Here is a 13,481-nt window from a genome sequence, read left to right as displayed (position 1 = left end):
CAGCGACGTGGAGTGCAGTGAAAGGGAAGTATCACTGACACCAGCAGGACCTGAAAGTCCTGCCACCAGTGAATGGAGCACTGGCTCCTGCCACGGGGAAGGCCAGAAAATCCATCACCCCACTGCCGTATGTGTCTGCTTAATCAAGGCTCGAGGCTTCCTTTATCACTGGGTAACAGCCAAAGATTCCAAAAGGGAGGGCTCGGGTGAGAATGGCCGATAAACAATTCACTATTCACCCAGCCTGATTCAAGGAAGACCGACTGCATCTTCTCTGTGCATCACCCTAGTCAATGCTGGCTTTCAATTCCACTGCTGTAACAATGGGGCCGAATGGCCTTCCCTTGGTGATGGTGCTTAACCTATTGCACCATTCACTCCCTAATCAATAAGGTTCATATGTCTTCACCTGGTACAAACTCTGCCGATTAACATTTTTAAAGGAGGTGTCTCCATCCAAAAGGGTTTGCATTATTTACATTTCTGTGTCAATCCCTCCAAATAAAACTGTGTCAGAGGAATGCAAAGTTGATTTTGAATTTTAGCTAACTTCATCCGTTTCTTGCAGTTGAGGAATTTCGAGATAATGTTTGGAAGTTGAGCAGCCTGGCAGTGGAATATGAGGGGAAAGCACTTCAGTGGACACTTTCATCGCCATGTAACATGAAGGGGACTGTCTCCCTCTGCTCAAAGTCGGAGGAAGGTACATCATGCCAAGAGATCCCCCACTCCAGAAGACCAATTCAAGTTAATGTAAGTCCTTCCTTGGTTCACTAACATGGCTCTAATAACAGCTTACATTTGTTTTTGTGACTTAAATTGTAGCCAGAGAATGATAACATGTGGAATTAGGATGGATGATTTTCCACAAGGTAAGTACCTGGTCTGAGTGACATTAAACATTGGAAGGTGAACATATCACTCATTTAACACTGAAAGGTCCATTCACAATGACAACCTGGTTTGTCCTTTCAACTGTCTGATTTGATTTGATTGGATTGGATTTATTAGTGTCACATGTATTAGTAAACAGTGAAAAGTATTGTTTCTTGTACACTATACAACCAAAGCATACCGTTATAGAGAAGGAAAGGAGAGGGTACAGAATTTAGTGTTATAGTCATAACTAGGGTGTAAAGAAAGATCGACTTAATATAAAGTAGGACCATTCGAAAGTCTGATGGCTGCAGGGAAGAAGCTGTTCTTGAGTCGGTTGGTATGTATTCTCAGACTTTTGTATCTTTTTCCTGATGGAAGAAGGTGGAAGAGAGAATGTCCGGGGTGCGTGAGGTCCTTAATAATGCTGGCTGCTTTTCTGAGGCAGCAGGAAATGATGTACAGGTTAGGTGGATCAGCCTTGGTAAATACAGGGGGTTACGGGGATAGGGTGGAGAGGAGGCCTTGAGTCAGATGTACTTTCAGACCGTGCAGACTCGATGGGCTGAATGGCCTGTCTTTGCATTGTAGGAATTCTATGATTCAATGGATATATTCAAGGGCTGAGATAAACGTATCTTTGTTTGGCAGGGGATTGCAGGGTTACGGGCGCTGGTAGGACAGTCACAATCAGATCAGCCATTTTTTATTAAATGGTGAGGTGGGCTCAAGGGCTCAAATAGCCCCCTGTTTCTTATGCAGTTCTTGTGGGGGGTGGCAATGCACTGACAGGTCTGAGAAACGATTGAAATCAAATCCTAATAAAGTCAAAACTGAGGGGAAAGTTCCAATGATGAGGTTTACAGGGAAGATCTGTTGTTTATTAGTATTGATACCTCGATTGATATTGAGTCAGGTCATTGTGTTGGTGCTGCTACTGCGTGCTGGCAATGTCACCATCAGCTCTGGGCAGAATATTTCTTGTTGCAGTGAGTAAAAATAATCACACCCAAACCTCGAATCTTGAAATGCTGGTGTCTGTTATTCTCAGTCTTTCCATTTTCTCCTCAATCAGGAACGAAATGAATTCAGAAACGTGGATCATCACCCAGCCCTCTGCATAAAGGTATTTACAAAATTACAGCGTTGAATGAAGTGATTAAAAATGGATGTAAACTGTATATAGCCATCAGTGGAGTCACAGAGCCATAGGGTCATAGACTTTTACAGCATGGAAACAGGCCCTTTAGCCCAACTTGTCCACACCGCCCTTATTTTTAACCACTAAGCTAATCCCAATTGCCCACATTTGGCCCATATCCCTCTACACACATTTTACCCATGTGACTGTCGCTTTTTAAAAGACAAAATTGTACCCACCTCTACCACTATCTCTGGCAGCTTGTTCCAGACACTGACCACCCTCTGTGTGAAAAAATTGCCCCTCTGGACACTTTTGTATCTCACCTCTCACCTTAAACCTATGCCCTCTGGTTTTAGATTCCCCTGCCTTCAGGAAAAGTAGAGGTGGTGTGAACATGATTAAGGGACATGAGGCTGTGGGATAGTTTCAAAGCAGCAAGGCTCACATCTGTATCCTATCTGTACACACTCCTTTAATCTCTGGGTAATATGATGGGAGTCTCACCATCATCTCCTTAAAGAGAATCTTCCACCAGCAGGTGACTAAATATCTGAGTGTGGATGAATAATTGAGGAAACCACACAGCAGGGTTCCCCATAACACTTCCTTGCTCCCATGTAACGTTGAGAAAATTTTGTGAGTCATCAGGAGAACTTAACAAAATATAGCAAACAAAGTTCTTGTATCTATTGATTTCCAGAAGGATTTACATAAGAGCAAGAATCCCACCAACTATTTTTGACTTGTGTCACAACGAATCATACAGAAGTGAAGGAGGCCATTCAGCCCATCGAGACTGCACTGGCCACAATCCCATACAAGCCCATAATCCCATGCATTTACTCTAGCCAGTCCACTCTGACACTAAGGGTCATTTTAGAATGGCCAATCCACCTAACCCACACATCTTTGGACTGTCAGAGAAAACTGGAGCAAACCCACCCAGACACAGGAAGAATGTGCAAACCCCACACAGACAATTCCCAAGCCAGGGATTGAACCTGGGTCCCTGGCGTTGTGAGGCAGCAGTGCTAACCATTGTATCACCGTGTCACCCACAGATTCTCAGATTGTGTTGTATGATACAATTTTTTCTTTCTGACTCTGTTTTCTTCTTTGCTTAGATTATCTCTGGAAACCACGTCAATCTTAGCTGCCCTTTTGATTCTGGTGAGTGGGATTTACCCCCTGCTGGGTTTTTTATTGGCAAAGCATTGTGTAATATTTTAGTACATTGAAGATGTTATATAAAGTAGTTGTTATACAGAAACATATCGAAACTAGAATTAGAAATAGTCCATTCAGCCCTTCGAGCCTGCTCCACCATTCATTTTGATCATGGCTGAACATTGAATTCAATATCCTGATGCCTCCTTGCTCCCCTATATCCCTTGACCCCTTTAGCCCCAAGGGCTACATCTAATTTATCCTTGAAATCAGACATTTTGGCTTCAGCTACTTTTTGTGGTAGTGAATTCCACACATTCACCAACCTCTGGGTGAAGAAATTTCTCCTCATCTCAGTTCTAAAAGATTTACCGCTTATCCTCAAACAATGACCCCTAGTTTTGGATTCCCCCACAATCGGGAACATTCTTTCTGAATCTATCCTGTCTAATCCTGTCAGAATTTTATAAGTTTCTATGAGATCTCCTCTCACTCTTCCAAACTCCAGTGAATATAATCCTAACCAACTTATTCTCTCCTCATATGACAGACCTGCCATCCCAGGAATCAGCCTGGTAAACCTTTGCTGTATTCCATCTATAGCAAGGACATCCTTCCTCAGATAAGGACACCAAAACTGCACACAATACTCCAGGTGTGGCCTCACCAATGCCCTATACAACTGCAGCAAAATATCCCAATCTCTATACTCAAATCCTCTCACTATGAAGGCCAACATATCATTTGCCTTCTTTACTGCTTGCTGTATCTGTGCACTTACTTTCATCGACAGATGCACGAGGACAGCATGGTCTCGTTGAGTATCCACCTCTCTCAATTTACACCCATTCAAATAATAACATCTTTCTAATTGTTGTTACAATTCCTAGTTGTTTCTGTATAACAACTAACCAAAGTGGATAACTCTCATTTATCCACATTATACTGCATCTGTCATGTAAATGCCCACACACTCAGCCTGTCCAACTCCTGCTGAAGTATCTCTATATCCCACTCACAGTTCACCTTCTCACCCAACTTTGTATCATCTGCAAATTTGGAAATAATACATTCAGTTCTCTCGTCCAGATCATTAATATATAATGTGAACAGGTACCTGTGGAACCTCACGAGTCACTGCCAATCAGAAAATGACCCATTTATGCCAACTCTTTGCTTTCTGTCTGCCAACCAGCTTTCTATCCATCTCCAGACCTGTAATCCCATGTGCTTTAACCCTACATAATAGTCTGTCATGTGAGACCTTGTCAAAAGCCTTCTGAAAAATCTAAATAAACACATCCATTGGTTCAACGCTATTAGCTAGATTTGTCAAGCATGATTTCCCTTTTGAAAATCGATGCTGACTGTCTGATTATACTACTGCCTTCCAAATGCTGAGTTATGAAGTACTTGATAATAGACTCTAGCAGATTTCCCAGTACCGACGTTAGACTTACTGGTTTATGGTTCCCTGTTTTCTATGTTTCCTCTGTTCCCTATGGTTCCCTGTTTTCCCTCTATCTCCCTTTTTGAATAGCGAGCTTACATTAGCTACCCTCCAATCTTAGGAACCAATCCAGAATCCCAAGAATTTTGGAAAATAACGACCAATGGATCTATTATTTCCATGGTCACTCCCTTAAGTACTCTGGGATGAAGATTATCAGGATCTGGAGAGTTATTCATCCTTCAATCCCATCAATTTCCCCCAAACCATTTCTCTACTGATTGCCTTCAGCTCCTCACTAAAACATGTTTCTCTCAGCACTTCTGGTACATTATTCATGTCTTCCCTTGTGAAGACTGAAGCCAAATACTAATTTAATTCCTACCTTTGTTTTTGTCAATCTTTTTTGCTTTAAGTAACTATAGAAACTTTTACAGTCAGTTTTTATGTTCCCCACTGGCCTACTTCCATTCTCTATTTTCCCCTTCTTAATATTGGTCCTCCTTTGCTGAATTTTAAAGTGCTCCCAATCCTCAGGCCTATTGCATTATCTTGCCCATTTTTATGCTTTTACCTTGAATCTGATACTATTTCTAATTAGCCTTTGAAGCCATGTTTTGGCCACAATTCCCTTACCACTCTTCCACCAAACAGGAATAAACAACTTCTGGAGCTCACCTATCTGTTCTTTAAATGCCTGCTATTGCCTGTCCACAGTCTTTCCTTTCAGTAATGTCCCCCAGTCCATCCTGGCCAGTTCATGCCTCATACCATCATAGTTACCTTTATTGAGATTCAGGACCCTGGTCTCAGAATCAAATACATCACTATCTGCCTTGACAAAGTATTCCACCACATTATGGTCACTTTTCCCCCAGGGTTCCCTTGTTGTTTTAGGAATACTGCCTTGATGGCACTTAGTCGATGAGGTCTGACATTGTAAATTGTGACTCTTGGGCTCAGTTCTCTCTCAGGGATTTTCACTGTCGTTTTAGTTCCGCTGCAAATCAGTTTCAGTTATTTTCTGCCCTTCTATTTTCAAAGTACAGTGCGGAACATTAATCTGCTTTCCCTTGATCCCTGAAACAATTATCATTCCACACAGTGTACTTGGGTACAAATGTTACAAAATTAAATGGGGAAGCAAAGTACATGACGAGAAAGGAAAGAAAATGCTAATAGGATGAGATGGGTGGAAGCTGATGTGATGCATGACCATTTTTTTTTACCATAATTAGTGATGAGGCATGAAATATAATTTAAGCACAAAACATAAATCAGCTGATAATTTCCTTTATGGGAACTATTCTCTCTTTCACAACAGTTTATTTTGGACTCTGTTTGACGTCTTGATATTGCACAATTAAAAAATTGGCCTTCAACTTAGGGAAGGCGATGGCCTGGTGGTATTATCCATACACTATTAATCCAGAAACTCAGCTAATGTTCTGGGGACCCGGGTTCAAATCTTATCATGTCGGGTGGTGGAATTTGAAATTCAGTAAAAAATATCTGGAATTAAGAATTTACTGATGACCGTGAAACAATTGTAGGAAAAAACCCATTTGGCTCACTAATGTCCTTTAGGGAAGGAAATCTGCCATTCTTACCTGGCTTGGCCTACATATAACTCCAGACCCACAGCAATGTGGTTGACTCCCAATTGCCCCCTGAAATGGCCTAGCAGGCCACTCAGCTTCAAGGGCACCTAGGAGTGGTCAGTAAATGCTGGCTAGCCAGTGACGCCCATGTCCCATGAATTAATTTTTAAATAAGTTTCAATAGTGAGAAGATTAGCCGAGAAGGAGCATGTGATTAGACCAAGTCTGGAATTCTCTGACCTCGCCTGTGGCTGGGATTATTCAGTCAAGCTGCTGTGAATGGAGATTTGATTGGCAGCAGTCACAGGGCATGCGAGTATGAAGAATTCCAGCCCATTGGGTATGGGTATCGTTGGCTAGACCAGCATTTATTGCCCATCTCTAATTGCCCTTGAATTGAGTGAGTTGCTTGGAGTCACTTGGAGGAATGGTGAGACTTTTAATTCCAGATGTTTTAATTGAAATAAAATTTCACCAGCTACCGTGATGGGATTCGAACCCCAGTCCCCAGAACATGATCCTGGATCTCTGGATTACTAGTCCATTACTGTGCCATTGTCCTTCCTCCCTATATGTTTATGCATTGTTACAATTGTAGACTGATTATTATACATATGATTGTTCACGTTATCAATTACTATTTTTAGATCTTGTACCTCAATGGGAAGTGAGGTCCAAAATGAAGCACAGAAGTGTTACAGTGATGATATCTCATAGAATAAATAACATGAACTTTTCAATCTGTGCTGTGAAAGGAGACAAATGTGACCATTTAGAACAGAACCTAAAACAGGTAAGTTAAATCAGTAATGCTTTGAAATGTTTGTAACTAACTACTGGCTTTGTCCTTGTAAAACCAATAGCGTCAATGAAATCTGGGTGCTAGTTAGACGAGATGAACAAAAAGAGAGTGTTTAGACCTGAAATTGTTAGTGGAGAACATAAGAAATAGAAGCATGAGGAGATCACACAGCCCCTCGATACAGCAATTCAGTAAGAACCAGACTGATCATTGGCTTTAATTTCATTTTCTCACCAATTCAACGATGGAGCAGCTATAATCCTCTGGGACACAACAATTCACAAGCCTTTGAGTGAAGAAGTCCCTTGAGTTTGTCCTCATTGCTCAGCCCTTGTCTTGAGACACTGCCTCCTTAGTCAGGCGTAACAACTCCTCAGCTCCTACACAACCAAGTCTATCAGAGAGTCATAGTCTATCAGAGAGTCGGTGCAGACTTGATGGGCAGAATGGCCTTCTTCTGCCCTGTAGGATTCTATAATTCTATGTCCATTCCAGAGCGGTTTGTTGAGCCAGGCAGGCACTTGAGCAAAGTCAATAATTTTGTGTGGAGATTCACAGAGGAGTGGTTCTCTTCCAGTGTTTCACACTGAACTAGAGGATTGCTTTCTTGTTCCTTTGCCTAGTGCCTGTGTCATGCCTTCTTCTCCATGTTGATCTTTGGAGATACATAACCCTGTAACCTGGGACACATCCCACAAGACTTCCGTCAAATCACCATCGAGTAAGCACTGTATTGAAGTTTCACTGAAACAATGTAATGTGTAAAAAAAACTAAGAAGAATCTCACTTCTGATATAATGGGAAAATGTTGGAAGTAGGTTCTCATTGGTATATTGTTTCCCTTGCCAGTGGCAATGGGAATAATTTTCACTCCGTTTCTGAATGAGTTTAAATTTAGCCTGCACTTTCTAAGTGCTCCAAAGGGTCTCAGTTCAACTGGGTTCCATCAGCCTTAACCCCCAGTACTTACTGAGATAAAATTGTACAAAACATGTATAGAGTCATAGAGATTTACAGCATGGAAACAGGCCCTTTGGCCCAACTTGCTCATACCCCCTTTTTTTTTTAAATCCCTAAGCTAGTCCCAATTGCCCGCATTTGGCTCATATCCCTCTATACCCTTCTTATCCACGTAACTGTTTAAATGCTTTTTAAAAGACAAAATTGTACCCGCCTCTGCTACTACCTCGTTCCAGGTACTCACCACCCTCTGTGTGAAAATGTTGCCCCTCTGGACACTTTTGTATCTCTCCCTTCCCACCTTAAACCTACGCCCACTGGTTTTAGACTTCCCTACCTTTGGGAAAAGACATTGACTGTCTAGCTGATCTGTGCCCCTCAGTATTTTACAGACCTCTATAAAATCACCCCTCAGCCTTCTACACTCCAGAGGAAAAAGGTCTCAGTCTATCCAGCCTCTCCTTATAACTCAAACCATCAAGTCCTGGTAGGATCCTAGTAAATCTCTTCTGCACTCTTTCGAGTTTAACAGTATCCTTATACACAGAATTTGGTAAAAACAAATCTAATTGTATTCAGCAGGGACATGTTGGTAATTGGTGGTATTGTATGAGGTAAAGGTTAAGCCATGATATTGAGAAATTCATTGGAGTTATATTCTATCCGAACATGCTATAAATTAGGAACTTGTGATATTGATAACAGATATCTCAAACGGAAAGCCAATTCTGGGTTCGGTTCCTGGCTTGGATCACTGACTGTGCAGAGTCTGCACGCTCTCCCCATGTCTCCCAGTTTCCTCCGGGAGCTCCGGTTTCCTCCCACAGTCTGAAAGACAGGCTGTTTAGGTGGCTTGGCCATGCTAAATTCTTCCTCAGTGTACCCAGAACTGGCGCCAGAGTGTGGCAACTAGGGCATTTTCACAGTAACTTCATTGCAGTGTTAATGTAAGCCTACTTGTGACACTAATAAATACACTTTAAACTTAAACTCTTCTAGCTGTGACCTGTCTCACCTGTAACAAACAAAAGAATCATCTCAAAACAAGAGTTATGAATGCAAAATGGATTAGTCTGAACTTTATTTGCTGCAGTTCAACACCATCCAGGATAAAGCAGCCCACTTGACTGAAACCCCATCCACCAGCTTAGACAGTCACCCTCTCCATCAACATTGCACAGCGGCAGCAGTGTGTACCATCTATAAAATGCACTGCACCTACTCACTTGGCCTCCTTCAATAGCACCTTACAGACCCATGAACTCTATGGCAAGGACAAGGGCAACAGATGCAGGGGAACACCATCACATGAAAGTTCCCCATTACCTGACTTAGAAATATATCGGCTGCTCCTTCACTGTCACTGGGTCAAAATCCTGGAACTCCCACACTAACAGCACTGTGGGTCTACCTACACCATATGGAGCTGCAGCATCTCAAGAAGGCAGCTCACACACCATCTTCTTAAGTGCAACTAGGGATGGACAATAAATGCTGTTTATAGCCAGCAATGCGCACATTCTGTGGAAGAATAAATAAAGAATTTGTGGTAATTGAGAGAGAATTCTCCATGCAGAAACAAGTCATTATGGGTTCATGCTGAGGATTAGATAGTTTTTGATTTGATTTATTATTGTCACATGTACTAATATACAGTGAAAAATAGTGTTTCTTGAGTGCTATACGGACAAAGTATACTGTTCGTAGAGAAGACAAGAGAGTGCAGAATGTAGTGTTACAGTCATAGCCAGGGTAGAGAAAGATCAACTTAATGCGAGGTACATAAGAACATAGGAACATAAGAAATAGGAGCAGGAGTAGGCCATCTAGCCCTTCGAGCCTGCCCCGCCATTCAATAAGATCATGGCTGATCTGTCATGGCTCAGTTCCACTTTCCCGCCCTCTCCCCATAACCCTTAATCCCCTCTCTTATCAAGAACCCATCAACCCGCTTCTTAAAAATATTAAAAATAAAGTAGGTCCATTCAAAAGTCTGATGGCAACAGGGAAGAAGCTGTTCTTGAGTTGGTTGGTACGTGATCTCTGACTTTTGTACCTTTTTCCCGACAGAAGAAGGTGGAAGAGAGTATGGCTGGGTTGCGTGGGGTCCTTAATTACGCTGGCTGCTTTTCCGGGACAGCAGGAAGTGTAGACAGTGTCAATGGATGGGTGGCTGGTTTGCGTGATGGACTAGGCTTCGTTCACGACCCTTTGTAGTTTCTTGTGGTCTTGGATAGAGTAGGAGCCATACCAAGCTGTGATACAACCAGAAAGAATACTTTCTATGGTGCATCTGTAAAAGTTGGTGAGAGTCATAGTGGACACAACAGATTTCCTTAGTTTTCTGAGAAAGTGGATGTATCTTTGCGGCTGTTACTAATTTCAGTTTTCTTCCACTGTTCACACAGATTAACCAGCAGGAGAAGCACTTGAACCTTGTTTCACAGGATTGCTTTCAGGTTGGTGTGTAATCCTCTTAAAACCAGTTGTAAAAGTAGTTTAGCGGATAAGGGGACTGCCTGATTTAGAACTGGATCTTACTGATAGGAATGATTCCTCAATGTGAATCTCATTCTGTGAAGAGTTATACAGTTGGAGCACCACAGCTGGCTTCAGCAATTTTGGATTAGGGAAGTGAGTATTTTACGTCACTATCAACTGGAAATTAAGCCAGGGACAGATCTGGTCTTGTCTCTGATGCTTTCCACCCCCCAAGTGGTCACTGAATGGCTCACACAGGAAGGCAGACACTTGGGAGATGTGCCAGAAATTTGCTGGTGTTGAAGGTCCCACCCCAGCAGCTTCAGAAACTAGAGAAGGCAAATGGAAATCGGGCATGGAGGATTACAGATAAAAGACAGATAAGATCTGCATTACAAAAACAACAGTTTCTGGATCAGTAACTTGAATTGCATCAGGTAGTGCAGCCTTCCCGGAACCTTATCTCCCAGACATCTGGTTATTCCAGTAATGATCCTTGACTTCCTGCCGAGTGAATTTAACTCTGCAATTAACTGCTTGGATCTAATACTTCTCCTCAAATGTCAGAAAGAATTTCAACATGTCATTCGCTGGTGCTTAAAAACTGTGAATATGATGTGTAAGCCCTCTGCTAACGTGAACTGAGAGGAATTTGTTTATGTTTCCTGGTGTTTGTTGTTTTTTGTTATTCATTCGTGGGATATGGGCGTCATAGGCTGGGCCAGCACTTACTGCCCGTCACTAGTTGCCTTGAAACTGTGTGGCTTGCTAGGCCATTTCAGAAGGTAATCGAGAGTCAACTACATTGCTGTGGCTCTGGAATCACATGTAGGCCAGACCAGATGAGGATGGCAGATTTCCTTCCCTAAAGGACATAAGCAAACCAGATGGGTTTTTCCGACAATTGACAATAGTTTCATGGTCATCAATAGATTCTAAGTTCCAGATTTTTTTTTATTGAATTCAAAGTTAATTAAAATAAAGTTTATTTATTCGTCACAAGTCAGGCTTACATTAACACGGTAATGAAGTTACTGTGAAATTCCCCTTGTCACCACACTCTGGCACCTGTTCGGGTCAACGCATCTAACCAGCACATCTTTCAGGAGAGGTAATCAGAGCACCCAGAGGAAATCCGCGCAGACACAGGGAGAACGTGCTGACTCTGTAGACGGTGACCCATGCTGGGAACCAAACCTGGGTCCCTGGCACTGTGTAGCAGCAGTGCTAATTGTTGTGGCACGGTGCCACCCTTGAGAACTAAATATTAATAAGGTTACACTGTCCAAAAATTTAGAAACTTGAAGACTGCAATCAACCACTTGGAAACAGCTGCTTATGAGCAGATTACCACTGACATTAAAGATCTAAGGAAGTCATGAATTTTGATTAAACTAAGTATTTATCCCAAGCAAATATTTATTGAAACGTATGGCAAAAGGCCAGTTGACTAAAGATTTGTTTTTTTTGTGCTGAGTAAAAGTTGGCCATTGCTGAGAGTTGTATTCTCTTATCGAGCCCCTGCCACCCTAAGCAATGGCGAGCCCTAGTAAAAGATGTAGTACTTATAGATCACTTTAATATTCTTGTTCGATTGTTTCCCCCTGCAGTCAGTGAAAAATAAAATTAACCACTTATTTTTAGAACAGCAGTCAGTAAAACACAAAGGGGATAAAATTCCTCCACCTGCCATGGCGGGATTCAAACCTAAACATAGAGGGGCGTTGATAAGTTAGATGGTTAACATCTTTTCCCAAAGGTAGGGTGTTTAAAACCAGAGAGCATGTGTTTAAGGTGAGAGGGGAGAGATAAAAAAGGGTCCAGGAGATCAATATTTTCATTCAGAGGGTGGTGAGTATCTGGATTGACTTGCCTTTTAAAAAATGTTTAGACAACTACGTTGGTTAGATGGGTATAGACGGATATGGACCAAATGTGGGTAATTGGTTCTGAATTAATGGTAAAAACTGAGCGGCATGGACAAGTTGGGCCAAAGGGCCTGTTTCCATACTGTAAATTTCTATGAGTTTATGACTTTAATAATGGATTATTTTTGAAGTGCAGCCATTTTTATTAATTAGACAAATGGAGCAGTCAATTCTGGGTCACAAACAGTTGAATGGCCAGCTGGTCTGGCCTCTTTTGCTCGATGTAACATTTAGTGTTACCTGGCATCTTTTTGTTCTGTTCCAACGAGTGCTAAAGTAGACTGGGCCTTGATTTAATTCCTCATCCAAAAGACATGGGATAATGTTAATGGAGAATGGTTTGCCTTGGCAATCTTTACCGATGGTGGCATAGTGGTTAGCACTGCTACGTCACAGTGCCAGGGACGCAGGTTCAATTCCGGCACTGGGTCAATGTTTGCGTGGAGTTTGCACATTCTCCCCACGTTTGCGTGGGTTTCCTCCGGGTGCTCCAGTTTCGTCCCACACTCCAGATATGTAGGTTAGGTTGATTGGCTATGCTAATTGCCCCTTAGTGTCCCAGTATCTGTAGATTAGGGGGATTAGTGGGGTAAATACATGGGGTTAGAGGGATAGGACTTGGATAGGATGCACTGTCAGAGACTTGATGGGCCAAATGACCTCCTTCTGCACTGTTGGGATTCTATGAACAAGCTGATCTAATACAGTTTGTATCTTTCAGGTCTGGCGATCAGATGTGAACTTCTCACCCAGAATCACCATCTGTCCTTACGATATGTGTAAGTATTGTATTCTTTACTAAAAACTTTATGATATTTTATTGCATTGGTGATAATATGTTTTGTTTTACTGAAGGCATAATAATAGGGTGATTATTAGTGGACCGATACCGGTCTGTTCATTATATCAATTCATTATAGAGTTGCTGATGCCACGCTTGTATTTGCAGATGCCAGAGAACGATGGGCCCCATTGCTTGTATTATTTTTAATACTTGTTATAATTGTGATTGGCACAATCACTGTCAAGACACAGATGCTGAAAGGTAAGGAATAGGTGTTCTATAATCGTT

The 13,481-nt window shown here is 42.0% G+C and overlaps 1 protein-coding gene across 1 annotated transcript in view; it reads left to right on the top strand.

Moving 5' to 3' along the window:
* Positions 1-13,481, top strand: part of LOC145336308 (interleukin-17 receptor C-like) — a 65,579-nt gene that overhangs the window by 43,751 nt on the left and 8,347 nt on the right. Inside the window, exons 11-17 of the mRNA XM_080181742.1 lie at positions 569-753; positions 1,952-2,002; positions 3,145-3,190; positions 6,886-7,031; positions 10,409-10,459; positions 13,131-13,188; positions 13,359-13,454. Of these exons, the coding sequence (XP_080037868.1) occupies positions 569-753; positions 1,952-2,002; positions 3,145-3,190; positions 6,886-7,031; positions 10,409-10,459; positions 13,131-13,188; positions 13,359-13,454 (633 nt within the window). The remainder of the gene's footprint in view (positions 1-568; positions 754-1,951; positions 2,003-3,144; positions 3,191-6,885; positions 7,032-10,408; positions 10,460-13,130; positions 13,189-13,358; positions 13,455-13,481) is intronic.

The sequence above is a fragment of the Carcharhinus amblyrhynchos genome, chromosome 3 (genome assembly GCF_965287045.1).
Source record: "Carcharhinus amblyrhynchos chromosome 3, sCarAmb.v2.hapA, whole genome shotgun sequence".
In the NCBI taxonomy this organism is placed as follows: Eukaryota; Metazoa; Chordata; class Chondrichthyes; order Carcharhiniformes; family Carcharhinidae; genus Carcharhinus; species Carcharhinus amblyrhynchos.
The sequence above is the reverse complement of the archived record's forward strand: the minus strand, read 5'-3'. Positions and strand labels throughout refer to the sequence as shown.